The 27,877-nt window shown below is 35.0% G+C and overlaps 1 protein-coding gene across 4 annotated transcripts in view; it reads right to left on the bottom strand.

Moving 5' to 3' along the window:
• Positions 1–27,877, bottom strand: part of slc12a5a (solute carrier family 12 member 5a) — a 101,186-nt gene that overhangs the window by 6,654 nt on the left and 66,655 nt on the right. For all 4 annotated transcript variants that reach the window (XM_016557941.1, XM_016557940.1, XM_016557942.1 and 1 more), the window contains 17 exons: positions 24,889–25,035; positions 19,590–19,644; positions 19,012–19,142; positions 14,423–14,670; positions 13,275–13,486; positions 11,440–11,607; positions 10,908–11,006; positions 10,500–10,557; positions 9,714–9,888; positions 9,437–9,555; positions 8,137–8,235; positions 7,932–8,051; positions 6,599–6,703; positions 5,547–5,715; positions 5,051–5,246; positions 3,772–3,941; positions 3,549–3,680 (listed from right to left, as the gene is read on the bottom strand). In XM_016557941.1, the coding sequence (XP_016413427.1) occupies positions 3,549–3,680; positions 3,772–3,941; positions 5,051–5,246; positions 5,547–5,715; positions 6,599–6,703; positions 7,932–8,051; positions 8,137–8,235; positions 9,437–9,555; positions 9,714–9,888; positions 10,500–10,557; positions 10,908–11,006; positions 11,440–11,607; positions 13,275–13,486; positions 14,423–14,670; positions 19,012–19,142; positions 19,590–19,644; positions 24,889–25,035 (2,403 nt within the window). The remainder of the gene's footprint in view (positions 1–3,548; positions 3,681–3,771; positions 3,942–5,050; positions 5,247–5,546; positions 5,716–6,598; positions 6,704–7,931; positions 8,052–8,136; positions 8,236–9,436; positions 9,556–9,713; positions 9,889–10,499; positions 10,558–10,907; positions 11,007–11,439; positions 11,608–13,274; positions 13,487–14,422; positions 14,671–19,011; positions 19,143–19,589; positions 19,645–24,888; positions 25,036–27,877) is intronic.

The raw sequence follows: 27,877 nt of genomic DNA, 5'->3' as shown, positions 1-27,877 counted from the left end.
TTACTAAATATTTAAAAAAAAATTTAAATAAAAAATTATATATTATAAATATATTATACTATATTATAAATAATATATTTATTCATTTAATATAAAATCTATGTGTCCAAACATCCAAATAAATATTATTTTTGAGTAACTTTTTGGCCAATATTTAGACTCCATTGTTGTCAAACATTTTAAATGAATAAACTGAAATAAATTGGATTTAATATTTTGAACAATTATGGCAAATATTATAAAATGTTACACTACATGTTTACAAACAGCATCAGTTTTTGCCCAACTTTTTAAATATTTATTTAAATGTGACCCTGGACCACAAAACCAGTCTTAAGTGTCAAAATTTAGATTTATACATCATCTGAAAGCTGAACAAATAAGCTTTTCATTGATGTATGGTTTGTTAGGATTCGATGGATTGTACTGTTGTTTAACATTGTGCAGAACCGATTGTTCAGATAAAAAAAATTACTTTCAGTAGACAAAAATTCCATAAAACAGTTTTGAAAGTCGAGTTATGAAAATGACATGATCTAGGACCCTTACAGTATACAGTGCGTGCCATTGCAAAGACTGTAAGTCTATCCCTCACAGCCTCGTTTTCAATTCAATATGGTGTCCTGATAAGTTCTATTTAATGATAACAGTTACTGAGTCAGAGCAAAGAATCAGCCTGATTATTTGTGAATGAATTGTTCAGGGCTGAGTTTCCAGCATTGTAAGCATAAGCAGAAAGTAGAAACCATTGCCTTCAGTGGTCTTGATCAACTTAGGCTCCCAACGCTTTTAGGAAATGCAGTCCAGACTGGTTTTGCGAGCCAGATCAAATAATTATTTTAAAGATCTGATTCAAACAAACAAATCTTTCAGGAACCTGCTATTGCTGCTGCTTCTGTCACGAACAGGTGAAGGTCTCCAGTATATGCTCTCCAGTATGTGCTAGAAAGGGTGAATGAAACATGTGATTTAAGGCTGAAAGTAAATAAGTGCTGGAGTCTGTCTTGGTTATCACACTCACTCCTGCGCTTTGTACTCTAATCTCTCTCTGCCTGTGATTCTATTATCCCCTTCAGTGTCCGGCTTTAAAGTGGTATGCTAGGAGCAAAACGTTGCTGTGTCATCTCCCAGTTTACTGTGGCAAAGGAGAACTTTTACCAGTAACCTTGATCTTACTATTGGCGTGAAATGATGTAGAAAGAGAAAAATTGCTGGTTCGTCTCAAAGAGAACATACGCTTGAAGCTGTTGTGATATAAAACGTGTCCGTGGTGAGATGAAAGAGTGGACATGAACCTCAGCACTACTGTGACAGAAGTATAAGCATTAGACTACAGGATTATACTTCTGCATCTTCATGTTCTGAAATGGCTTTCTGTTACGTTGGAGAAATATTGCAAGTTTATACTGGAGGGTTAAATTGGGGTTTTGGAGGTGGGGGAGCACTAAAACCTGGTGGTGTTGGTGAAGATGAATCAATCGGATACATCAGTTGTCAGCCATTGGCTGACAGCGCTCATTTTTAATTTTTTTTAATTAATTTATTATTATTTTTAAATTTGTCATAGTGTTTGACTTTTGACGAAAATATCCTTTAAATTTATTAATCCAATATTTCTTCATTTCATATTCATTATGTTAGTCACTTTGACTAAAATGTCATTAAATTTTAGTCAATAATTAATATTTTGGTTAATGAGAAAATGCACAATTAAACCAAATTTTTTTGTCTTAATTTACTCATATCAAAAATTACAACAAAAACAACATGTGAAAACCATGTTTTTTATCCTTAGGTGTGTTACAATGGGTTGCAGAGCTGCTTTATAGCTGATTCAACTTCATTTCATAATTGATGCATTTAGCAAAACGGACACAGTTTCTGAACTGATTTGAATCAACACTGAACTGACTCAAGCTGAATAACACTATTGTCTTCTGTAGAGCTTCTGTCAAGAGAATTGAACTCATTTCATAATTGATGAACTTCACAGTTATTGAACTGAACCGAATCAACACTGAACTGACTTAAGCTAAATAATGACTCTGTTGTCTTTGTAGAGCTGCTTTGCATCAGAATTTGAATTTGTCTCATATTTTATGAAGTTTACATCATTTTCTTTTTATTACTTTTAAGCTGCTCTGAAACAATATGTATTGTTTAAAGCGCTAAAGGTAACTTGACTATCATGCAACGTGTGCATTTGCATTATTTTATGCTGATGAAGTTTATGTTGTGATTATAGGCTATATAATCTCATATGTATAGAATGTTAGGGGAAGTTAATTAAAACATTTCTATATTTTCCTTCTTCTAGAAACAGACTATTGTTAATCTAGGAGCGTTTTTTTGTCAACAGTATATTTTATTAATAATAATAATGAAAACTTTAGCACTGAAAGCAGTATAATTATGCAATTAATTGTCTTGCTCCCTCAGTTGCACCTTAGCAGTGTTTCACCTTGTTTGAATTCTTGCCATACTGAAATTGGCCTTACATTCATCACTGTGTGTGTTTCAGTATCTCAAGGTCTGTCTTGTGCCAGGAATGTACACCTTCAAGAACAGAGCACTTCATGAGTTTGTTTCATCTATTCTCTTTCATCGTCCTTTCAGACAGCATGGAAAAACCTAGATTCTATAATCCTACCTTGATTCATGTTTTTTTTTCTTCTATACAATAATACTGTAGCACTAACAAAGTGAATTTGCAGACAAAGGAAAAAAAATCACCATCTTTTGTATTTTCACACACAAATAACTTTTAAGCCTATGCAGCTCAACAAAGACTAATACAAAATGTATTTAAGTATTTAAAAATATTTATGATTTATTTCCTCACATTGTGGCATGTTTTTTGATTAAACACATGCAATTCAAATATAGATTTTTGAATTCTCAAAGATGGATGCCCAACTTTTTAAATATTTATTTAAATGTGACCCTGGACCACAAAACCAGTCTTAAGTGTCAAAATTTAGATTTATACATCATCTGAAAGCTGAACAAATAAGCTTTTCATTGATGTATGGTTTGTTAGGATAGGAACAAAACATAATATTTGGCCGAGATACAACTATTTGAAAATCTGGAATCTGAGGGTGCAAAAAAATCTAAATATTGAGAAAATCGCCTTTAAAGTTGTCCAGATGAAGTTCGTAGCAATGCATATTACTAATCAAAAATGATGCTTTGATATATCTACGGTAGGAAATTTACAAAATATCTTAATGGAACATGATCGTTACTTAATATCCTAATGATTTTTGGCATAAAAGAAAAATTGATAATTATGACCCATACAATATATTTTTGGCTATTGCTACAAATAAATATACCCCAGCGACTTAAGACTGCTTTTGTGCTCCAGGATCACAAATATTAAATATACAACCCAAGTTAATTTCTGATCTCCATCTGCTCACCTTCATTTCTCATGAACCCTGTAAGATGTTCAACTTTTCAACTTAAATGTCATCCTGTTCCTCTCTCAAAACTGCTTTTGAGCACGAGTAGTACAAGTACAACGGTGAGAGTGTGTGCATTACCATCTCCACCACCTCCACTGCGGCGTCTATGCGCAGGTGATACAGGAAGGTTGTCAGATCCTTCTTCATCTGGATGCTGTTATCATCCATCTGGGCCACAGTGAAGATGCGCATCTTGCACTTCCTCCAAACCTACAGAACATCATCCCCAGATATCAACATGTGAGCTGCAGTCACTTAACTATGCGTCATTCTGATAGAAATGAAGAGTTAAAGCACATACCTTGTGCTGGCGGAGGAGGAACGGTAGCAGCATCAGCATGCCTCCATCATGTACGATCCACCACACATCAATGTGACCCTCTGTGAAGCGCTCTCCGTTTGACGGGAAGGCAGAGATGTTCTTGGGCACCAGCAGGGCTTTACTGGCAGCGGTGGTTTCTCTTACCAGCTCTGTAATGAAGGCACGGTTATATTTATTACTTACGCTCACGAATGTATTATTTTTACTGATTTGAGACTTTTTTTTGTTGGTGTTTCATAATGTGAAGCTGTTTTTGCACTGATTTCAGACTTATCATTCATTTCTTATGCATAATCTAGGTTTTCAGCTTGTATCCTTTAAGTTCCAAATACAAATAATTTTTTTCAGTAAAAATATTTAATTATATGTAGCAAAATATATTCAAAAAATGTTTAATTAAATATTATTAATTGTATTTAATTCTTTGGATTTATATTTAATTCTACAAAGAACTATGAAGAGTATTTTTCCATCGCTGATCCAAGAGTAAATAGGAAAGTTATGTAAATGCTGGTCAAAACTTTAAATAGATTAATTGTGTACAATAAGACCAAGAGAAAATAAATAGAAATATATTTAGGAATACATGTATAGTGACTTATAATTATAGGAATAATTGAATAATATAATTAAAACAATAGCTTAAAATAAAAATTAGAATTAATTTATGTAAATGTGAATCTATTTCGGATGTAGTAATATAAATAAATGTATACTTTTAAATATGCGTATTGACATAGTTGTAAGAATAACTGAATAAAACAGTTTAGATCTTGCAATTCTGACTTTTTTCTCCCAGAATTGCAGGATATAAACTCAGAATTGTGAGGAATAAACTGAGAAAAAAGTCAGAATTGTAAGATGTCAACACAATTGTAACACAATTCTGTTTGTGATATTTTTTATACCTCACATTTTTCCCCCCTCAGAATTCTCAGAGTTTATTATTTTGCATTGTTTTTCTGCCACAGAATAAAAAAAATGCAATTGTGACATTTTATCTCACAATTCTGACTTTTTTCTCACAATTGTGAATTTATATCTCACAATTATATTTGATTTATATTTCACAATTATCAAAGTTATTTTTCAAGATTGGTGATTGGTAAATAAATAAATAGAACGATCCAACTAATCAAGTCTTTCAGGCTTATTTGAAAACCTTATGAGGAAAGGTTCAATGGTTGTTAATCATCATCAATCATCAGTGCAATACAGAACCTTTAAATAAGAGTGAATTGGAAGAAATGTCTCTCACCAATGAAGTTTCTCCAGCTCTGATGATCCTCGGCCTGTTTCCAGTTGCGCGGCCAGCAGGCCAGTACGGTGTTGTGTAGAAGACCTCCCAAACCTCCGGCCTGGACCAAATGTGACGTGGCGTCCCTCATGTTAGAAGAGATGACCACCTGACAGAAACCCTTCACCTTCTCCGCCTCCATGAGCTTCCTCAGAGACTTTGAGACACAAAACAAAGTTTACCCAAGTAAATATCACAATTAAGTTTCAACGTATTGTAGGGCATATTTATATTGAAAAGAGAAGTATCTTGTGTTTTGTGCTTACAAGTTAATGTCTTAAACTGCCGATCTTGTTACTGTGCTAATTAATAGTGTTTTCACTATATTTTGGATATTAATATCCATTGCAGAGTTGATGTTATACGGCTCGTTCAATGAAAGTTTCCCTTACAGTATGCTGTCTAAGTAGTGGATATCTGACTAGCCTTGTTGTGTCTGTGTTTGTGTGAATGTCACCTGTTCGGCCTGCTGTCCTTGAGGATGGTTTTCCAGGTAAGTTCCCTCCAGTGCTGTGCCCACGATGGTCAGACCCTTCCCAGCCTTCAGCTGATTGGTCAGAGACAGCAAACGCGGCTGCTCCACATTCAGCTCAGAATCCATGCTGACCAGGACTAATATCTGAGGTCTGAGGAGAACCAAATGCAGGAGAGTGTAGTGGTCAAAATTTAAAGAAGATTACACATGCACAATAAGGTTAATAATATAAATACTGTACTTTTCAAATTCAGCATAAATATGTATAAATATAAATCTAGTAAAGAAGAATTGTTGAACAAAGTCATTATTTTTTGTTTTCTTTGCGCACAGAAAGTATTCTCGTAACTTCATAACGTTACGGTTGAGCCACTGATGTCACATAGACTATTGTAACGATGTTCTTACTACCTTTCTGGGCCTGGGAACGTTTCAGTTGTGTTGCTGTCTATGGGAGGGTCAGACAGCTCTCAGATTCCATCAAACATATCTTAATTTGTGTTCCGAAGATGAACGAAGGTCTTACGGGTTTGAAACGACATGAGGGTGAGTAATTAATGACAGAATTTTCATTTTTGGGTATCCCTTTAATTAATAGTTATATTAACAGTTTTGATTTTAAGTTTAGTTTTTAACATTTTAGTAATTTTTGTTTTTTATTTATATTTAGCTTTAATTAATTTTTATTTCAGTCTTTGTTTTACTCATTTTAGTTCTTCAACTTATTTTACTCAACATATTTTTCAACATATTTTATTCCAGTTAGCTGACAAGGAAACATTTCCATTTACGTTTTTTTTTAAAGTTTAGCTTTTGATTTAATATTTTTTATTTGATTTAATTTAATTTTATATGTAATACCTATGTCATACCCATGTCATTATACAAATTTGTGTCCTCATAAACCACATAAACATGCACACACACACACACACACACACACAAACTAGTAATATAAATATATAAATTATACAATTATATACAGTATTTCTAATAAAATTATATATATGTAATCTGTACATATTTGCACTCACCTCCAGTTCTTGGTGTGCGGTGGTCCCTCTTCCAGCCTCATAAGGGCGAACCGGGCCGCGCTGAGAGACAGACCTCTTATTCCATCACCCCATTCCTTTTCCGCCCTGTCAGCACAGAAACACACACACACACACACACATGTCTTTTTCACACACTCTGTTTATGTTCAGAATGCCATTCTAACAAATTACTGCATATATATCCACAGTCATAAGCACCGATTTATGTTTCTGCCGGTGGGTGTCCACTCTCCATACCAAGTGTGTAACAGATGCCTTGTAGACGCAAACAGGGATAAAAGTATTTGTGTGTGTGTTTTCTTATAATAAAGTTAACATTGGCTGCATATCACGTTATTTATTACTTATGAGAGCTGTTGAACCCGGAAATTCACATCAGAGCATGCCAAGTCAGCATGCTCCTGTTTTTCAAATAAAACCAAATAATTCACACGTAAGATGAAATCAGATGCACAAGTATATTGGATGAAGTCTTTGTACATGAAGCATAGATGTTTGCTCTAGCTGTGGATACAGATTTACTGAGGAAATTAACAAATATCCTGCTATTTTTTTCGGACTTTAAAGCATACTGCCATATAAAACTCCACATGATCCCTGTAAATTGGAGCTACTGATAATGAAAACTGGCCGAACATGTAGGTTTATCCGTAAAGTCTTTTTATTTAATGTTGAAATGGCAAGTATGAAATAAATGGTCAGTATCATAAATAACGGCTAGTCTGATTTGACGCTTACATTTTTTGTTTTCCGTTGCTGCTCGTGCTTTTGCCTGTAGTATATTGTATGTATATTGTGTTGCATGCTATATTTCAGATCGCATGCAATTCCTTGATGACCTAGTACATCTGGCAACATGCACATTATACAACAAAGCACCTTGTGCTGGGTACTGTATCCCACAATGCAATGCACACAATCTGACTTTGCATTTTGACAATTTTTTTGACTAATATTTGTTTAAAATGATGACTATGACATATGCATACTGCTATTTAAATTGCTTCTGTTTTTAAGTATACAGTATATACTGCGCAGTATGCAGTAAGTATTCAAATCCGCACACAGCCTCAGACTCCATAATCCTGCCGCCACTTTTCTCCTCCTCTTTAATTTCCGGCGACAGACGCGGGTCACTGTTCAGCAGTTTGTTTCCAAAGGAAAGGCACTAAACTAATCAAACCCTGGAGCAGATTTCAGCTGTTCTTGGCCCGTCGGATTACGAGGGATCCTGACAGGTCAAACGCCTAAAACTCAATTCTAATCCATCGTCTTGGTTTTGCGCCCCGACTCCGGGTCACAATCCACTTACCCTCGGAACTCGATATACTTGTAGATACAGCCGGCGATTCCCATGGCAACGATGGCGTAGTACCAAGAACAGATGAACATGAGCGAGAGACAGAGGCTCATGCCAAGGAAGGATAGAGTCCTGTTGGAAAACAGGAAGCAAACATTAGTGTACAAATACGAATAAAGCCACAGCAAAGGGCAAGACGCGATGCTCTGAAGCTCACCAGTGGTAGAACTTGAACCGCGGCCTCCAGTTGGGCGTTCTGAGCAGAGTTTGAACAGCACAGGCCAGATTCACAAACATGTAGCACATGAGGAAAAACCTGCAGCCACACGAGAGAAACAAACACAATAATGTCAATAAACAGAAACGGATACCCGGGATTATGTCTCAAATGATTGGACCCTTAAACCACACTTAAAATGTCTGAATGTAATTGTGTTAAAAAGTGATTGTTAAAAATACTGAACTAAATAACATTTATTTAAAAAAATGTCCAAACACACTTTTCAAGCAAAAAAAAAAAAAAAAAAAAAAGGGCTCCGTACTAAAAGATGAAAAAAGATTTAAATTTTTTTTTTAATGAAGTATTAATGTTAACTAAAACTAAAGCTTAAACTATTAAAAATCAGTTTGGTTAATTGAAATAAATATTTTAATATTATTTATATACTATTATAGTATTTAATCATATTTTGAATTAGCTTTTATTTTCATATTTTCCATTTTCTATTTAGTTTGTTTTATTAATTCTGTTAAATATTAGTTATGTTTGTTAAATATATTAATATAAATGTCATATATATATACAACATAATTATATTAATAGTTAATTAATATTATTGATAGTTTTGATTTTAATTTCAAGTTTTACATTTCTGTTATTTATTTTTGTTATATATGTGTGTGTTTTAATATTTCTATTTACCTTTAATTTATTTTTTATTTCGTTCTTAGTTTTAGTAATATAAAAAAAATAGTTTTATATGACATAATTGTATTAATAGTTAACAGTTATATTAGTTTACATTTCAGTTATTGTTTATGTGTTTGTTTTTTTTAAATTTCTATTTACCTTTAATTTCTATTTTAATTCAGTCTTTATTTCAGTTTGAGCAATTTTAGTTCTTTATCTTATTTTACTCCAACATATTCTTCAACATACTTTATTCCAGATATCTGACAAGGCAACTTTTCCATTTAAGTCTTTTAAGTTTAGGTTTTCATGTAATATTTATATATACAGTGGGTACGGAAAGTATTCAGACCCCCTTAAATTTTTCACTCTTTGTTATATTGCAGCCATCTGAATACTTTCCGTACCCACTGTATATATATATATATATTATTTCAGCTTTATTTTCATTAAAAAGGTTTTAGTTTTAATTTTAGTTAATAATAACAACACTGGTGGATTGATGTAAATTTGTATTACCTAATGCAATGACATTCAGTCATTTTTATGTGTGACTTAAATGTGCAAACACTTTCTAATGCTGCTGTATATCTGTATGGCCTCTTACATGGAGAGAATCGGAGCGACGTTATCCAGAGAAGCGATGAGAATCCCACTCTCACAGATACATGCGGTCAGGAGCAATGCCCAGGTGGGCTCCCCGTTTGCTTTTCCATGACCAAACACCTGCAACACACACACACACACACACACACACACACACGTTCATGAACAGCTAAAAACAAGGTCAGTGCTGGCAGCTCTTGGCATGAGTTAGCTGCAATGTGATTCTGACTTTATGCTGAAAGTCAAAGACTAAACACTCATCATGTGTGCACACTCACCCTGAGGAACGGCACGATGCCGTCTCGTGCAATGGCCTGCATGAGACGCGGAGCGCCCGTCAAGCTCTGAAGCCCCGCACCGCAGGTGGAGAAGAAGGAACCGAAGACGATGACCCAGGGCGACGGCCACGCCAGTGTCCCGATCACCAGATTACCCCTGACCGCTTCACCAAACCTGAAATGCACAAACATACACAAAGAATTATGCTACCTCTCACAAGTTTGAGGTTTTATTCAACAAGGAAGCATTAAATTGATCGAAAATGACAGTAAAGACATTTATAATGTTACAAACGATTTCTATTTCAAATAAATGCTGTTCTTTTCAACTTTCTGTTCATCAAAGAATCCTGAAGAATGAAAAAAAAAACTATGATTTCCACAAAAATGTTGCGCAGCAAAACTGTTTTCATCATTGCTAATAATCAGAAATGTCTCTTGAGCAGCAAATCAGCATATCAGAATGATTTCTGAAGGATCATGCGACACTGAAGACTGGAGTGAATTCAGCTTTGCATCACAGAAATAAATTACATTTTACAATATATTCAAATAAAAAACAGTAACTATAAACTGTAATAATATTTCACAATATTACTGTTTTTACTGTATTTTTGATCAAATAAACGCAGCCTTGGTGAGAATAAGAGACGTCTTTTAAAAAACATTAATAATCGAACCAACCCTAAACATTTAAATGCTAGTGTATTGTTTCATGCACTAAATCACTTGACATATTTATACATATTTATAAGTTACAAGAGACATTTTAAACACATAACATACTTATCCCTCAGCACCGTTCCCTCGATGCAGGAACCAAACAGAAGCACACTAGACATGTCTGAATATTTCAGTTAAAGAACGTTTTTTTTAATTTTTTGTTAAACATTTACTCTATCAGTAGGTTTGAGTGTTTTCAAGTCTTTTAGCTTCTCCATGGAATGATTCCTAGGCTTATTATTAGAATTGAGAAGACATTTGGGCAGTTCGTTCCAATGAACTGGTTCAAAAACTTACCAACTACTAACCTCATTTTGCAAGAGACTCTTTGAAAATTGATTCGATTGAATCACTAAAATGAGTCATTTGATATTTGATCACTAATATCATAAACTGTATGGCTGGTAGGGTGTTATATCAGACTGTGTCCAGCAGGTGGAGCGCTGTGTGTGTTTCTATCTGAGAAGATACAGATGATGGAGGTGGTGGTGATGGCCAGGATGGTGCCGATGGGAATGGACTTCTGGGCATCCCGCAAATCACCGGATCGGTTTGATCCAGCCATGATACCTGTTCAAAACAAGACAGACCATAGAATGGCTACAATGTTTGCTCACTACATCATTCCCGTACTTCCATTTGGGTTATTTCCTAGTTTTGATGAGTTTACTTGTATTCTAAAATGTGGAATTCTTTATACAGTCTTAAAAAGAAAGGTTCATTTTTGGCATTTATAGTTCCATTTTAACATTCATGAAACCTTTCCATTGCACAAAAGGTTTACTACAGTGGAAAAAAGGTTCTTTTGATTATTAAAATGTTCTTTATATTTAACAAAGTGGTTGTAAAGAGGATTCGTGAGGAAAATGGTTCTTCTTTGACATTGCTTTTGGAACCTTTATTTTTAAGAACGTAGATTATTCTTATGCATTCTGATCCACAAGGTTAATTTTCATAATCAGAAATGATGGCTGAGATCAGGGCTGTCAAGAGAAGACTTTACCTGTCACGGAGGGGAAGTAGATGCCCACCAGCATGGTAAAGAAGCTGGTGATGTCGGCAAGCACGTAGCGGTTGGTGTTGGTCGGTATGGAATCGGGTTCATCCACGGAGGGTAATCCCAGCTTCTCAATAAACGCTCCCTTATCCATATAATTCCCAAAGAGATTATCTGGAAGAGAGAGAGAGAGAGAGAAACAGGGAAACAAAGAGAGCGAATATGAGAAATAGAGGCATAGAGGCTTGTTCAGATCACTAAATATGAGCAATATAAATAGCAATGGTTAGCTGACACAGAGGAAAAGTTTGTATTTGAAAAAATTATATTTTATACTATACAATTATATTATACAAAAGCTCAATAAAAGTGAATATCTTCTGTTTGGGGTCGGTAAGATTTTTAATGTTTGTGAAAGATGTTTCTTATGCTCATCAACCAATATGGATTTTTTTTTTTTTTAATACATGCTAAATATATGTTGTAAACCATGTTTGAATTGAAAATATTTCTACTTTCAATGTTCACATACCAAAATATATTTCAAATTCTATTTCAGGGGCAAGAAAATACATTTCCGATCTCACAGCAGCCTACATTTTATATGTATTCATTGTTTATTCAAATGTGTTATATGTTCACATGTGTTATAAGCCAGTGTTTCCCAACCTTTTTTCAGTCGCGGCACCCTTTGGAAATTTTAACAAACTTGTGGCACCCTACAAAATTAATTTTGACACAATATTTGAATTTCTAACTTCGATATGATAATTTGAAAAGTATAGATATTCGGTACAACAGGGAAGAACTGCAGAATATGTCATACAGATATTTTTTATATTATTAAAAAAAGTTGTCCATCAATGGTGGCAATGAATGGTATACGAGTGGAGCGACTGAGCGGAGCGGACACGCATAGAGCGGGATAATACGCAGAGCGTCACACCACGTGAAAGTGAAACCTGATCGGTGCACTAATTCGGCAGCCGAAATTTCGGTGCATCTCTAATTATTGGCGACATCAGAAATGGATATTATATAATAGATGCTTTTTTGAACATTTTAGCAATTTAAAAATATTAAAAAATGATTTTTTACACGGCACCCCTGCTCTCGACACGCGGCACCCCGGTTGGGAAACACTGGTATAGGCAACAAAAAGATTTTCTTCAAATGTGACATATGTGAATGTGTTTTCTTGGACTGAAATATTATGGAGGGTAAAATACATATTTTAAATGCTTTAAAAAAATACATTTATATTTTTAAAATATATTTTCAGCAATGACCAAAAAATACTTTGGTAGAAAATGAATTTACATACATATATTTTGAAAAATATTTTAAGCAAATATATTTTAGGCCATTTTTTTGTGTACATTACGAAATATATTTAAAAACACATTTGAAAAAAAAAAATTTTTTTGCCGTATGGCTGCATTTATTAAAAACTGTAATATTGTGAAACATTCTTATAATTTGAAATAACTCTTTTCTATTTGAAAGTATTTTAAAATGTAATTTATTTCTGTGATCAAAGCTGAAGTTCCTTCAGAAATCATTCTAATATGCTGATTTACAGCTCAAGAAAGATTTCTGATTGTGAATGTTGAAAACTGTTGAGTCTTTGATGAATAGAAAGTTCAAAAGAACAGCATTTATTTGAAAATAAATATTTTGTAACATTATAAATGTCACTTTTATTCTATTTGCAATGCATTCTTGCTGAATAAAAGTGTTAATTTATTTCTTAATAATAATATATATACAGTATATATATATATATATATATATACACTGTATATGCAGTATATAGAATGTCATTTTGTGGCTGTATTTACCGCGCAGGATACCACTCATGATTCCGGGGATTCCCTGTATTTCCGTGATGTTGTTGTTGGTGAAATAGCTGTCGCAGGTGGCGTTCAGGAACTCAGAGTCGCAGAAGAGCCGCCAGAGTTTGGTGGTGACCGTGGCGTTTTCTCTCTCGATGACCTTCGCACACACATCGAAGCCTTTCCAAACCAGAGTCCGGTTTCCCAGCACACACACTCTGTGGAAATCATTTCAAACAAAATCATTTCTAAACAACAAAAAAATGACAGCTTCAGGGTTCCCATACCTTGGGTAACTTAAAATTCAATGAGCTTTCAAGGACTTTCCAGGTCCAATACCCTCAAATTCAAGGACATAATGTGGGGACACATTTCAAGTGAGAGCAAGGTTACATCGTGTTTCCTTGTAAGATACATTGTTACAGTTTTCATGTGTCAAACACAACTATACAAAAAAGCATTTTTTGTGTTGCATTTACGTATTTTTGGCCATATGACAGAGATCTGATATTCTATTTGTCGTATTTCTGTTTTGCATAAAACTGAAGAATATTCAGTACATCCTATGCTGTATTCTAAAATGATCTGATATTAACTTTTGCATGGGTTTTATTGAATAGAGCTTAGGCTCATGTAGCCAGAAGTTTTAAAATATATGAATATGCTTTTAAGTTTTTCTTGCCTCATGGGTTTACATTATCTTAACAAGCAAAGCAATTCAACATTAATTTCATGGTGTGTCTTTGAAACGTTGAGGTACCATCGTAGTAGTTTCGTGCGCGCGTGAACGTCATGGCAACATACAACACAAAGTACCTAACGCGGGAAACACTTAATGTAACTTATGCGCATAACTAACATAAATCAAGCAAGCTAGTATGCATAGGCCACGAAGTGTTGGCGAAATAACACATTAGCGGACCAGAGGAAATAATATGGAATTTTTTCCAGAAAACTTGCACAAAATAAGTTCAAGCACTTTCAAGGACCTGTATCTATGTATGTTTATTTTCAAAAACTTTCCAGGGCCTTGAAATTTATTTTTTCAGATTCACAAACTTTCCAGGATTTCAAGGACCCGTGGGAACCCTGGTTAGCGTAGAGTATGTTTCTGGTCCTGGTGTGTGTGACTGTAATATTGCTGAGGCACATACGGGAAGACCGGAGGCTCGAAGGCGGTTTTGATCACTCCAGCGTAGACGGCGAGGATCGAGCAGATGACACAGGCGAGGAAGACCAGTGCCAGCTTGTTCACGTACTTCACTCCTACAAACACCACAATGGCCATGAAGCTGAGCACCAGCGTGCCGTAAACACGCATGTTGTTCAGCATGGCGGCCTCGGCCTCGGCTCCCTCCAGACCCTCCATCTTAAAAACAGCCGCTTGTGGTACGATGTACACCTGAGATAGGAGGGGAAAATAAGGTGCAAGGAGGAAAAATTAATTGAAAGGATAAAAGGGAACCAAAAAGAAAAATAATTAGGTCTGCCAATCAATATTCTGTGATAAAATAACTTAAAATTACTGATGCCAAACGCCTTCTGCCATTATAAATTGATTAAATTAGAAATATATACTATATACCTGTGCTTTTCCTACCAAACTGATTCAGTTTACCTTTATTTCAATCCATACAATAACCAAATGAACTATGTTTCACATCAATCTTTCTAACAAACTTGCTGGTGAAGACTTAAAGGCTTTGAGCCCTATTTTAACGATCTAAGTGCCTGGTCTAAAACACACGGCGCAGGTGCACTCAGGGTGTGTCCGAATCCACTTTTGTTAGTTTAATGACGGGAAAACGGTCGGCGCGCCCGGCGAGTGGTCTAAAAGGGTTGTCTCTATTCTCTTAATGAGTAATGGGTTTGTTTTGGGCGTAACGTGCAAAAAACCAATCAGAGTCTCATCTCCCATCCCCTTTAAAAGCCAATTGCGCTCGCACCATGGCGGGTTCGCTATTTACATGGCGGAATTAAATTTTTTAAAATGTTTGTGTGCTGCTGCGCGTCCCTGTGTGTGTAATAAGCAAAGTGTACGCGTGTTGTACACCCGTCTATAAGCGCATATTACTAACGCGCTCTTTAAATAACAAAGAAAAAATATTGTGCCAGACTTAAGACCAGGTTTGAGTTTGAGGTCTATGGCGCAGTCTATTTTCAGTTCCTCAAAATAGCAACGCGCCAACAATGCGCCTGAACACACCTCTTTTTCCGACCAGCACGCCCATGGGTGCACAAATGGGCGCAAATGCATTTGCTATTTAAACAACGCGGCGCAGGACGGGAAAATGAGAACTGCGTCGGGCTGAAACTAGCAAAAACACTTGCGCCGGGTGTATGATAGGGCCCTTAGACTAATGTTTATAACAGAAACTGCACACTCAAACATAATACAGAAACAAGATTGGAGAGGGTTAAAGGTCAGAATATCAGAAAAAGAGTGTACAATTGATAAAAACAAACCTCATCAAACAAACAAGATGAATCTAAAAAGAAGCCTAAAACTACAAAAAAGAGCCAAAGAAGAGCAAACAGACAAAGAGGGACAAAATAATGAGAGATGAGTGAGATTCACAATGACACAGGCGGTAAAACAGACTAGTGTGAGTTCAGTTCTTAGCGCTAATTGAACTAGTCAAGCGTGGAATTAATACTGCAAATGGCCTGCCATTAGTCCTTATTAGAGGCCTGACCTAAATTATATTCAATGCCATAAACTTTTGGGTGCCTGTGGTCCGTTTCACTGCTCTAAGCACAATATATTGCATCATTCATTAATCTGTTTAAGGATTTTCCCTTTATAAGAAGGATAAAAGTGAGAAATTATTAGGAATCTTATGCAATCTGTCAAGATCATGTCTGAGTCATAATTCACCCCAAAAAATATAATATAATATAATATGATATGATATGATATGATATAATATAATATTACAGTCACCCAACAAACACACTGTCCCTTATAAATCAATGAAAAAACATTAATAACAGGTAGCATTACACATTATTTTCTTTCGTAAAATTATAAAAAATGTCAGAATTCACTGCAGTATTTGTTACATGGTCCATGTTTACATTACAGTGCAAAATTAGTTTCCTCTGATGTATAGATGATAATGAAATTGAAAGACTGACACCTGTGTAGGTGTTCAGCTACATCCAATTGTTTTGAAAGTATTTAATGTTTTTTTAAAGATTTACAATGTTCCAGTATTGTATTGCTGTAGAAATGTAGCAAATTTCTGTCTTACTCAGTTTTGTCTTTTCTTTTAGAACTTAAGCTTACAAAACAGTTAAAAAAAAAAAGAATTAATGGAATTTGATATCTGATATCAGAGTAGTCAATGAATGCCTTTTGTGCCAAAGCAATGACTGCATAGACTGCTGTTGTGCTCACTGTGTGAAGAGTTTTGGTCCTTGGCAATTTGAAAAAACTTGGCAGTTTTTTAACGCATAATTATGTCTCATTACTCATTCTTGTGTCTCTCCATGAAAGGACCATTTTGACTGTTCACACTGCACTTTTCCATACAATGAAAGCATACTGTGTTCAGGAGCACCATGAATAACTGAATAAATGAAGCATCATAAAAGTAGTCCATACAACTTGCCCTCCAGCATAGCTGTCAAATCTCATTCATGCTTCTGCATATTAAACTTGGTGCAGCACAGTACATGCAGTACTTGGAAGGATCATGATTTTGCTTTGTTTAAAAAAAGATTAGAATAGCTAATCATTTTTTTTCAACGTTATAATGTTTTTTGTAAAGTTTTTGCAAGTAAACCTGTTTTTACCCAAAGTATTGAAATACATTCATATTTAGCAATCTATTTTAATTATTTATTATTTTTTGATATTGCTTCATATTTTGTCTAAATAATATTTAATATAATATGAGTTAAAGGGATAGTTGTCATAATTTGAAAATTATGCATTTTGAAGAATGTTGGTAACCAAACAGTTTTGATTACCATTGACTTCCATGGTATGGACAAAAACAAACAAACAATGGAAGTCAATGGGAACCGAAACTGACTATACCTTTAAAAGAAACACATTTCTGGTTTGGTCTAGATGAAAGGGTAATTTAACTTGAATAAAAGAATACATTTTGACCAGTTTCTCTCACAAATCATTCAGCATGGCTTCAGAAGACATTTTAATATAAAGCATAAGTATGGACTACTTTTATGATGCTTTATGTCTTTTTGTGATCTTTTCGGCGCACTGGTAACTGTATTATTTTGTGCAGCCTGGACATTCAGCTAAACTTCTCCTTCTGTTCTCCACAAATACGTATTTGGAATGACATGAGGCTGAACTGAAACAATTTTATCAAAAGACTTTTATTCTTTAAATCAACCAAAGAAATGCATGAACACAACATTACTGGCAGCGAAGGACCCGTTCTAAACTGCCTTCAAAAATCAACTAGATTAAGACGTTTTAGTAGTCAGGATGTTATGCAAAAACACTGAAATCATATGTATCTAGATGCATTTTTTAAAAAGTTTATTTCATTTCTTCTCTTGTTATTATTCTCTTGTTCTGCTTTCCTCTCCACCTGTTAGAGTGAGTAATTAAGTAATTATGCAGACTCTGCGTTTAATTGCGCCGCTGATGAGCGCTACCGTGTCCTCGGAGCCTCGCTCGTCTCGTGTTTTCGGCTGCTCATGTATTTTCTTTCATATTGCTGGTCGGGGGCTCGAGTCTGTCTGACTTCTGGGTTAATTCTTTCTTCCGGGGGAACATTGGCTTAGCTCCCATTGTCTGTGCAAAATCTTCCCCAGACTCGGAGATCGGCGGGTACGCAGCATGCTGATTTGAGCGAGAGTTTTATCCAGCCTACAGTTCAGAAGGACACTAAGACGTCTATTTAAAGTGAGCTGGCGCTTTGAGATTAAAGCCATATTGTGTAACCCGGCAGATATTATAAAAACGAACAGGTCACCATAGCGACTAGCTGATCAGATATGTGTGTGTGTGTTTCATCAATTCAGCAACACTTATTTGCTTCCTTCATGCAGATCACACAGTCTGTGAAGAGCACTGAATCCTGAGGGAACACCACTGGTTGATTAAAAACAATAATAATAATAATAATAATAAAAAAAAAATAAAAAAAAAATAACAACAAATAATAATAATAAAAAAAATATTTCAACATTTATGAAAATCTAAATAAAAATGTCATTAATATATAATTTTTAAACTACTATATGGTTTATATGACTTAAAATTGAAAATATATTGAATATTGTTTGTATATCCATTAGCAACCCTGCATATTTATTTAATGGCAAAAATGGGTGAATCTTATGAAAACATGTCTGGGTCATCTGAAAATGACCTGAAAAAAAGAAAGAAAATAAATTATATTTGTCATAATTTTTTAGGCCCCAATTAAACATACATTTTGATTTAGGATATGCTTTTTTTATAAAGCGGAATAATCATATCACATCATATCTCATCTCTCATCTATCATATCATATCATATCATATCATATCATATCAACTTGAAAATAATTGAAATTCTACTGAATTATGACCCGGAGATGATCTTGACATATTGCATTTAGGTCAGGCCTCTAATAAGGAGCTAATGTGTTACTTGAAAAAAAGTAATCTGATTACATAACTTGCATTACCCCCAACAATGCTTAGCAATTGTAAAAAAAAAAAACCTGCAAGCCACTGATTGACACACTCATAAAACACACAGGCTGTTTATCTCACCAGCAGGATCTCGATGCAGCCCAGGATGTACATGGCTCCAGCAAAGGTGGTGCCCAAGTAGAAGCAGATGCCTACAGCTCCACCGAACTCAGGGCCCAGAGAGCGAGAGATCATGTAATAGGCGCCTCCAGCTGTTGATGCAAACAGAAAACCCTTTCAGGAAACTTTAATTTGAGGAAGTTATGATCTGCTGGGATATTAACAAAGCATTCTGATTTTGACAGCTCAGAAAAATAGCACAATACAACCCACAATTACAACTTCCTGTTTCTTGGAAAATATTAAGCATGCTTATAAAGTGTCTTTTAGCACTATAGAGATAATAGCAGCCTATTGCTGATGAACAACGGATGGGAACCGAACCCGGCAATTTCACCTCACCTCGGCTCTCCTCCAATCAGGAGATGAGATCGAGTCGGTCATTAGGACAGGACACGCTCAGCCAATTATGAATACGTAAATACAGCTTTGAGGATATTGTTGTCTGCTCATTGCTAGTTATTGTTGCTACGGTGACCGCTTCCTGTTGCCAAGACGACCCACATGCACATGTTAAGCTCTAGCAGGGGCTTGCTCACCTGGCACTACGCCGTTTGTGGCAATAGCACTCATGGAGATGGCAGTGAGCATAGTCTAGAAGAAAACACACCGAAGGAGAGAAAATATGTGTTGATTAGTTGAATAAGAACATTTTAAATTCATTAGAAAGAAAAATAACGCCAGGATGATACATCAGTATAACAATAGCACCAAACAACCAACAAAAATTTGATTCTGATACTAGAAAATGATGCAGTGCATCATGATTTCTGAGATTGTGCATAAAATAATGAAAGAAAATGTTTTGTCCTGAAAAGTAAAAACAAACATTCCGATTCATACGCAAAGTGAGTCTTTCAAAAAAGACTCACAGAAGTTAACAGTTTGAATCAGTCTGATGAATCCTTCACTGAGTGAACTACTCTGATTCAGTGAATCAACATCTGATTTACTTACTGAACTGTAGGTTTCATTACTTTGGCATAAGATTGACGGATGGATGGATGGATGGATGATAGACAGGCAGACATTCTGATTCGTGAGGAAATGATTCCCAATAACAGGTTCTTTTAAATGAATCATTCAAAAAGACTCAAAGAAATTAAAAGTCAGTCTGATGAATCCTTCACTGAATCAACTAACTACTCTGATTGATTCAGCGAATCAACATCTGATTCACTTGGATGGAGGGATGGATGGATGGGTGGACGGACGATAGATAGATAGCTATATACAGGTGCATCATTCTAATTTATTGAGATGCACCTGTAGATAGATAGATAGACAGATCTTTTAAACAGCAAAGTGGTAGACTGTGAAAGCAGGAAGGTGTTTAGTGTTGATCTATAGTTGTGTCAGATCGCCTTGATTAAAGCAATTTAGTAGAACTGAAAGTACCAGAATAAATCTGATCTCAAAACCTCTTCTGTCTCCTTAAAGGATGAAATGTCTCCTTATAGCGCTGCACTGAGCCAAAGCAATTGTAAAACGTACTGGAGATTAAAGCCATCTTTAAACCTGCACTGAGCTGTCTCCAGAAATGCAAATGCATCTATTTTGGAGGAAAGGGAACGAGCTGATGCCGTCAGACTGACGCTTCTTTAGAAAGTGACATGGAACATACAGACAGAAACAAAGGAGTGTCTCAATCAATAGAGAAAGAGAGAGAGAAAGATTCTACTCTATATTACTAGGTGGAAGTATCGTTTTCAGACGAACCTGTTTTTTGTGTTTCTCATTATTTGCCTATAAACACCCTTTAATTCTGTTAAAATCACTATAACGCACAAGACGTCTTGAGGCTGATTGCCTTGAAAATGTGTGAACACATACGCCACTGTCAGAGAGATGTGACAGACGCTTACACATGAATACAAAACTGCAAAGCAAAATCATTTCCGATCCACTGCGTGAATTATTTCTCCTACATAACAACTTTAACCATCAAGATTACTTTTGTAACATTATAAATGTATTTACTGTCATTTATGCACTTTTAGTGCATTTTCCTTTTGCACAAAGATCTGAGTGTGGAAATGGAACCTCATATGGTTGTATAATCAACACTTCTCTCGTTTTGGCTGCCATGTTTGATTGCGATTGAGCAATGCATTCTGGGATTGCCTTGTCTTGACGGCCTTAGAATTTGTCCAATTCTCGTTAGGATTTGGAAAGGAGCCACTGTTTCAGTGTTAAGTGTTAATTTGATTTCATCTACATCACTCAATACACAACAGTCAATTCATATTCATGTATTAATACATTCCCATGAATAATTCGATCATTTCGTCACGATCCATAAATAACCAAAGCACTGTCTGTCATCCGCCTGTCAGTATTTCTGTGCCTGCCGACTATTTGAAAGTGGATCAATGCTGTTGCTTGTCCTTTAATGAATCATTTCTGCATTTCTAACAGCTTCAGTCTGTCTTAAAGACGCGAGCGTCTTCATCTCTGTGATGGATGAAAGAATCAGCGTTCTCTCCTCCTCTCCATCTGTTGCCATGAGAGAACGAACTCGATGAAAAGCAAGCGACAGGCGCCTGGCAATGAGATGGTAGTTTCAGATGACATCGATAGCATCTCGCTACTTCTAATTATGATGCATATATGCGCTCATTCAGAAAGCGCAGGCGGCTGTTGAGGTGTTGCTCGCGCCACCCTGAACCGCTGTCAATTCTGCTGACGGTGTGGACAGGCAGATAAATCACACACACAGTTTTCAAAGGCGTTTGCTCAGATGGACTGGAAGTCATTGAGATGCACGCAAACGTCATCTAGTCATGTTTTCATGCACATCTGCAGAAACGTCTTTGAGGCCGTTTTAACTTTGATTTGAAGGATTCTGTAAAGCCTTCATTATCTCTGAGTGTCTCTGATGGCTGTGGCTTTTCACATAATGTACTTGAGTTTTAAATAAGAAACTTCAGGTTTTCAGGTTTTTACATCAATGTTGCGGTCAATTTATCTGCCTGTTGCATTTTATGATTTTCTGCACGTTATATCACGTATGTTATGAATCTCACTAAACCTGTTAAGAGCAGTGCAACCCAGTATCAAAAGTGTCATTAACTAAAATTATTTAAAATATTTTGTTCATTGAAATAAAGCTGAAATAAAACAAAACAAACAAACAAACAAAAAAATAGACTGAAAATATAAACACATTTTTTGAACTCGTTTAAATCGAAAGAGCAAAATTACTAACTGAATTAAAACTGAAATAAAAATAAACAAATATTTAGAAATATAAAAAAAACTAAACAAGTAAAACTTATAAAAGCACATAATAAAATTACTAAAAATTTAAATGAACAAACTGAAAATATAAAAATAAAAGCTAATTTAAAATATTAATAAAAAAGATAAAGACATAAAGACTAAAACATAAAGACCAATTTGATACTTCGAATGGTGACATTTTCATGAAAACTAAGCCATTTTCATGCTAGTATTTGTTGTACTGCATTTAATTTATGCTTACAAAAAATTGTTTTGTGAGCCCTAAGAATAATGGAAAGAACAAAAACAGAAGTAAAACATCTGATGGTAGCCATTAACTTTTATAGTATTTTTTTTTCTCCATACTGTGGAAGTCAATGGCTACCGTCGACTATTTTGTTACCAACTGTCTTCAAAATATCTTTGTATATGTTCAACAGAAGAAAGAAACTCATACAGGTTTGGAATGACATGAGGTTTAAATTATATTTTATATACAGAATTTAAATTTTTGGGTGAACCATCCCTTTAAATGTCATGAAAATAAAGCAATGCAGTGCAAAAAAACAAACAAAAAACCTTAATAGTCTTAAAAAATCTGATCATATTGTTTTTTTTTAGCTACTTTCATATTTTATGTCCTTCAAACATGTGATCTAAACATACCTGAGGCAATGAAATCCTTTAAAACAAGACTAAAAATGTCACTAGAGCAACTAGAGAGACACTGGGAAAGAAAGATGGCCTATAATAACAACTGGGTGACACTCTACGAGGTGTTCTGCGCATCGGTGTGTGTGCATGCGAAACGAAATGCTAAAACTATCAAACCTATCAAAACTGTTTATGACATTTTGAAATGATTATATTCTTCTCCACTCTTGACATCAAATCTAGAGAGATTTACACACATTTAGTGAGCACATTATATAAGCCCTGATCATAAATACAGCTTATTAACTGCTGTCAGCTTATTAGACATAATCAGAAAACACTATGCATGTCAACGCACGCAGTGTATTCAGATAAAACAGCATGCTGACCTAAATACCAGCAGCTTTTCTATGTTTAGCGATCACCTGCAACAGGACGACATATAGACGAGGTGCTTTTAGCTGCAGTGTTTTTGTCTTCTCCAGATGTTAACTGATGGACTGGAGTGGTGTGGATTATTGTGATGTTTTTATCAGCTGTTTGGACTCTCATTCTGACGGCACCCATTCACTGCAGAGGATCCATTGATGAGAAAGTGATGTAATGTTAAATTTCTCCAAATCTGTTCCCATGAAGAAACAAACTAATCTACATCTTGGATGGCCTGAGGGTGAGTAATTTTTTTAGCAAATATTTGTTTTTGGGTGGAGTATTCCTTTAAGATCGGCATGTGATTTAACCTCAATGTGGATGTGAGTTAATTGGCTATTTTAATGCATCTCACACTACGAGAGTAGTATTGTAGTATGCTATTCCAAACTCAACCAGAGCATGTGTATGTGAGAAAGAGAGATGAAGAAACAGAAAATAGTGAGATGCCTGAGCTCATGGTAATAATAGCACTTACATGCGCTCTGGAGAATGTAAGGTTGCACATGCAAACATACAAATCACACTAATGAGCAAGTATGCTGAAGTGCATGTTTGCTTGGTGACATGTACATATGTGCAGCAGGAGGCCTGCACACAGATGAAACACATGCATGTTAATCAGCGGGTCTTTCAGAATGAGATTGCATGCAAAATCAAAATCAATGCTAATTAGACGCTTGCATCAGCTGTGTGCATGTGGCAGAGTGATATCTTAATTGTTCAATGTATATTTTGCAATGATTTATAGAGGCTGAAAATATTCAAGTTGAAAATAATCTGTCAATTTATAGGGCGAATCTCACTAAACCTGTTAAGAACAATGCAACCCAGAATCAAAAGCAGTATTGTTATTGCTAACTAAAACTATTAAAAACATGTTGTTAATTGACATGAAGCTGAAATAAAATAAAATATAAATATTAGATTACAAACTAAAAAAACAAACCAAAATTTCAAAATAAGTTGAAGTTGAAGTACTAGACACTGAAATAAAACTAAAAAGTACTAACTAAAGCTGGAAAAAAAACTATTTAGAAATATTTTTTAAAAACAAAAACTAATAAAAATGACAGACTGGCAAATAAAATTACTAAAAATTAAAGTAAAATTAAAATAAAACTGAAAATATAAAAATAAAAGCTAATTAAAAAACATTACGGAATAGCTAATGTTTTTCATAATAGTTATAGTATGAAATAAAAATAAGTAAAAAATACAAAAATTTCTAACTGAAATAAAACTAAAACTGAAATAAAAATACATTAAACTTAGAAATTTAGAAATATATATATAAAAAAACACTAATAAAAATGACAAACTGGTACATAACAAAATTACTTAAAATAAAAATAAAATTAAAATGAAAACTATAAAAACAAAAGCTAATTCAAAATATGAATAAAAATAACTAATTACTATATTAATTATGTTTTGCATAACAAAAATGAAGCTTAATTTAAAGACCATTTAGATGTTTCAAAGTTAAGTCCATTTTCATCTCAGATTTCTATTGCATGGTGTGTGACTGACCGTGGAGCAGCACATGAGCACGATGATGAAGGCCTCGATGACGCCGCCGATGCCTACCATCCAGGTCATCCTGAGAAACAGAATCACGCCCAGGATGTTCTGCAGGCAGGGCAGGTAGACACCCATCAGCGTTCCCATCCGCGGAGCCTGTCGAGACACACACACACACACACACACACACACACACACACACACACACACACACAGCAGTCTATTAGTACAACGTCAATATCTGATTAGATCTGTTCCGTTGATCAGGTTCATGTTTTCATTTCATTGTTCAGCAAACATAACACATGCTCTGATCTCTCGACTGTAAAAGCAATAATGCAACTGTTGATGTTCTGATGAAAAGAGAGAGAAAGATAGTGAGACCATGAAAAACCTGGAAATATCATGGAATATTAAACTTGATCCCCAAACCAGGATAATATTGATGCATAACAAATAAAAGAATTCACAGAAATATATATTTAATATATATATGTATATAGTCTGAATAGATCTTATGTTATGCTCCATTCTAAAAGATGTAATAGGCTAGAAATGGCTAACTCTTCGATAGGGTTTAGAAACGGAGAGTATGGTGGAAGGTATATTACTGTCAACTGTGGATGGTGTCGAAACCAGTTCTGGACCAAAGCAGAGCGGTGGAATGACACATTGGTGTTTTGCACATCACTGTGTGTAATGTTTTGCAAATAGTGTGAAGCTGACAATGTGCTTACAGTTGTGCAAATCTAGCCTTGTGTTTTGCTCCTTGAGTGTAAGGTTTTGCTAATTGTTGGAAAAGTTAAATTTTAGTGTGTAAGCAATCGTAAAAAACTGTAAGTGCTATATCAATAAAATGATTTTTAAAAATCCTTGTCCTGTAATCACAAATTATAGAAATGGAAAGTCATTGGTCAAGATGTCTGGGAACACTGTAAATCTCCTGTGCTCCAGACATGAATGCGATTGTGAGCTGTTACTTTATTCAGTCATCAGATGCTCTTGGACAATAAAAAAGTGGACCAGAGTCATACCTAAAAACCAGAATATTACAGAGATTTTTCACCTGAGATCAAGAACACCCTAACAACTGCTTGGAACACCTTAGCAACCACTCAGAACATCCTAGTAACCACACAGAACACCCTAGCAACTAGAACACCCTAGCAACCATTCAGAACACCCTAGCAACCAACCAGAATACCCCATCAACCACCCGAACACCCTAGCAACTATTCAGAACACACTAGCAACCACAAAGAACACCCTATAAACCATTCAGAACATCATAACCACTTACAACACCCTAGCAACCATTCAGAACATCCTGGCAACCAACCAGAACACCCTAGCAACCACCATGAACACCCTAGCAACTATTCAGAACACCCTAGCAACCACAAAGAACACATTATAAACTATTCAGAATCAGAACACACTAGCAACCACACAGAACACCTTATCAATCATACAGAACGCTAGCAGCATGGAGATTTGCATGAGCAAACACCACTCACATTTACTTCAGAAAAAATAAATATCCAGTTACTTTTATAATATATATCATGACATCGCAGTGAGTCACATACGGTGTAGCAGAGCAGTTTAAACCCTGTGATCAACACGACTGTAAATCAGTATGAACACATGACCCTTCTCTCCGCCAATAAACATTCACTGTCATTGTGTTTGCTGTGTGTAGCACTCATTTCAAGGGCTTTCAAAGATCAGTAAGAGCCAATGTGATATTGAGAGAGAAAGTGAGTGTGTGTGTGTGTGGATGGTCAGTAATTACTAACACACAGTGAGTAAAGGTCTGCCAGCTGGATAAATGGTGAGTGAGTGTGTGTCCGTGTGCATGTCCATCAACGCGCCATCCAAAAACACTCAAATACGTCCCGTCCCCGTTCAAGGACATCGTAAATAAAATGCAATTATCCCAGCGACCAAAAAAGGTCAGACAGGCAAAGTCGGTTCAGCAGGCTGGACAGATCCACAGCAGATGACAACACTATAAGGTACAGGACGACCACACACACACACACACACACACACACACAATCTCAAGGGCTTGTGAAAGCACTTTTCAATTCACACAGTTGATTAAATGTGATTTAATGGGCATCTGAGTGAATCCCCCGTGACTCAATCATGCACTGAATAACTGAGCAGCGTTCACAAACTCACTTTACTGTAAATACCATAAGAACAGTGTTCTTTTACATTTTCTGAAGGAAATATTGAGTGTTACTGTGCCAGGCTGTTGATATGTGGTTGCTAAGGTGTTCTCTTCTGGGTGGTTGCTAAGTGGTTTTTGGTCCCTAAATGACTCAGATACCTTCTTCAGTGTGGGATTTTCTGAAGTGGTTTTATAGTCCAGCTGATAAAACTCATAATTCTGAAGGCAAAACTGCATAAAAAGTGCATGCATTAATCAAAAATATCACTATTCTTAACAGTAGCCACAGTAAAATCAAATGGAAAAATCTGGAAAAAGTCAATGGAAACATTTAGTGAAAGAAAATAAATAAGCTATAAATTAATAAACTTGATTAAAATAAAAAAATAAAATAAAATAAAAAAATAAATGATTTTAAATAAATTATAAATAAACAACATTTGATTAAAATAAATGAATAAAACCACATATTGATTCAAAGATTAAAACATAATTAAATAAAATTTTATTTAAATAAATAAATGCATTTAAAATTGATAAATTGATAAAAAATAATAAATACATTTTGATTTAAATAATACATAGTAATAATAAATATAAATAATAACACATCTAACAGTACAATACTATTGTGAGTAGAAAAAAATGATGTAATGTAATATAAACTAAATATTTTACACATATTTATAATATTAACTTTTTACAGTATTAAGTCTTTTACACATGAAAATATATAGCTGCCTTTTAAATGTTAGGAAGATCATATTTGGGGGTTCATGGCACCTAAAAGATAAAAAAAAAAAAACTGTTTAAATACAA

This window comes from Sinocyclocheilus rhinocerous, unplaced genomic scaffold (genome assembly GCF_001515625.1).
Source record: "Sinocyclocheilus rhinocerous isolate Xijiao unplaced genomic scaffold, SAMN03320098_v1.1 scaffold1488, whole genome shotgun sequence".
Taxonomy (NCBI): domain Eukaryota; kingdom Metazoa; phylum Chordata; class Actinopteri; order Cypriniformes; family Cyprinidae; genus Sinocyclocheilus; species Sinocyclocheilus rhinocerous.
This window is presented reverse-complemented; position numbering and strand designations above follow the sequence as displayed.